We start from the raw sequence: 1949 nt of genomic DNA on the forward strand, positions 1-1949 counted from the left end.
GTTAGACAAAGAAAAGGAAACTCCCTCTCTCCCCCGCAGTGCTTGTAACAAGTATCCTGGTTCGTCGGTGGGACAGGGAAGTTGTCCTGGCTGAACGTCGGCAGTGGTACAGAATTTATGGCGAGGATGAAGTAGTCCACAATAGGAGCACAACCAATGCCAACACTCACTCTAAAGGTGGCTGTCAACCTCGCATTTGGTACAGAAGCAGAGGCAACAGGGCATGGTGCCAGAAGGAGGAGTGATGATAGAGAATTTGTGTTGTTCAAGTCATTCCTCCAGGTTGGCAGCTCTAAGCCGAGCTTGACATTGGTCTATTTCTGCTTGTGCGTGTATGAGTTCTGCCCCTACGGATCGTCGTGCGGCAAGTAGGAGGTCTATCTTGGCGTCAACAGCCCTGAATCAATTGACTTCATCAGTAACGCCAGGATCCTTGATGTCTTGTAGCGACCCCCAAAGACTTTCCAGTAGATTATCGTCCCATGTCAGCAGATATCCCAAGTGTCCTCCTCCCATTCTTTGTCCGAAGTGTTCCAATTCCTGACAGGTTTTGCGGTACGAAGTACATCTGCTGCAGTCGTTGAAACTTGTCTTAGTCCAAATGCAGGGTTACCGTCAATAGGAATGCCCATAGGAGGTCGAGTGATGGTGGTAGCGTAGGCTCTGGGGAAATACAGTAATACGTGTTCTGAGGGGTCGACATCTTGGACTGGGGTGGAGGTGTCAAAGGGGATGGATCGCCAATACCGGGTGACATCATTAGAGGGTCATTAGATTATGTCGTCGCTGTAGACTACAAATTCCTGAGGATCGCTGCTGTGTCCTTCTGATGCAGTAATGTACTCGCTGATATGAGCTAATAGCTGTAGATTGGGAGTGTGATCAAGGCTACCATTATCAGAGGCATCAGAGGCGAGAGGTGGCATACTGGGTGAGTCAGTGGATGCAGCAAGGGGACTACCAGGATTGGGAGAAGACGAGATATTCATAGGCAACAAGGATGGAAAAACCTGTGCAGGGGCAACATGGTAAGATCCAGTGGTCGCTTCTGAGATGAGAAGGGTCTCCAGGGGTCCGGGGAACTGGTGCAAGACTACGGCATCACTATTGGAAGAGTCCATGGGTCTGGGAATGAGGAAGGGACGGAAAGTGATGTTTGGCAGGAGGGGTGTGAACAGGTAACAGAAACCTCCTTCATCGAGGAATTCTAGTGAAGAGTTGTTGGATTCTTGCTGGGAAGGGAAGCTTAGTATAGGCCGGATAGGAACCAGCATTTCTATTATCCCAGCCATGAAACACTCCTCTAAGATCTGGAAGTGGGAAGGATGAGGGGTTGGCGCTCTTTGGGGACCAGTCGCTGGAGAATTGTTGCACCTAGGAGCCAAAGGGCGACGGCGCAGGTCCAGATTAGAAGTCTCATTGTTATTCCTGGCATGGTTGTTGTGCTCAGCAGGCATGAGAGAAGACCAAAAGGAAGGATTTCTTGAAAAAACTAAACCCAGAATACAAAAGAAACCGACTACTATGGACAATGATAACCCCCAGACACTAATCTTGATGCTCCCAAATATACTCAAAGTAAACCTGTGTGGGATTATTTGAGTCGCAGTTAGCGGCAATTACTGGGAGATTGGTTGTCGTATGGGGGAGGGGTCGCTGGGCAGTGGTGGCAATATTGAACGCCCACTGGTGTTCTCTCTCTAGGTACTGAAGGGTGAGATGAAGGGTGAGGGGGACAATGAGGGCGAGGGCAAGGGTGGTGAGGAGAGTGATGAGGAAGGAGCCCAGGAGGGGTAGGAGGAGGAGTTGGGGGTGCTTGACAATGATGGCGAGGGTGGTGGTGGTGACGGGGGAGAGTTGGTTCACCACTAAATAAGTCAGTAAACGGTGTGGGTATGAGTGGGTCAGGAGAGTTTACTTGTACTCCTGTGGGCCACTCGGGGGTTTGG

At 50.3% G+C, this 1949-nt stretch overlaps 1 protein-coding gene across 1 annotated transcript; it reads right to left on the reverse strand.

Moving 5' to 3' along the window:
- Positions 1-770: 770 nt before the first annotated feature.
- On the reverse strand, positions 771-1457 carry FIBRA_09467 (uncharacterized protein; the record flags this gene model as incomplete). Its single annotated transcript, XM_012321762.1, has 1 exon — positions 771-1457. The coding sequence occupies one exon, from the start codon at positions 1455-1457 to the stop codon at positions 771-773; it is 687 nt and encodes a 228-aa protein (XP_012177152.1).
- Positions 1458-1949: the final 492 nt, after the last annotated feature.

The sequence above is a fragment of the Fibroporia radiculosa genome (genome assembly GCF_000313525.1).
Source record: "Fibroporia radiculosa TFFH 294 genomic supercontigs, scaffold45497, whole genome shotgun sequence".
Lineage (NCBI taxonomy): Eukaryota > Fungi > Basidiomycota > Agaricomycetes > Polyporales > Fibroporiaceae > Fibroporia > Fibroporia radiculosa.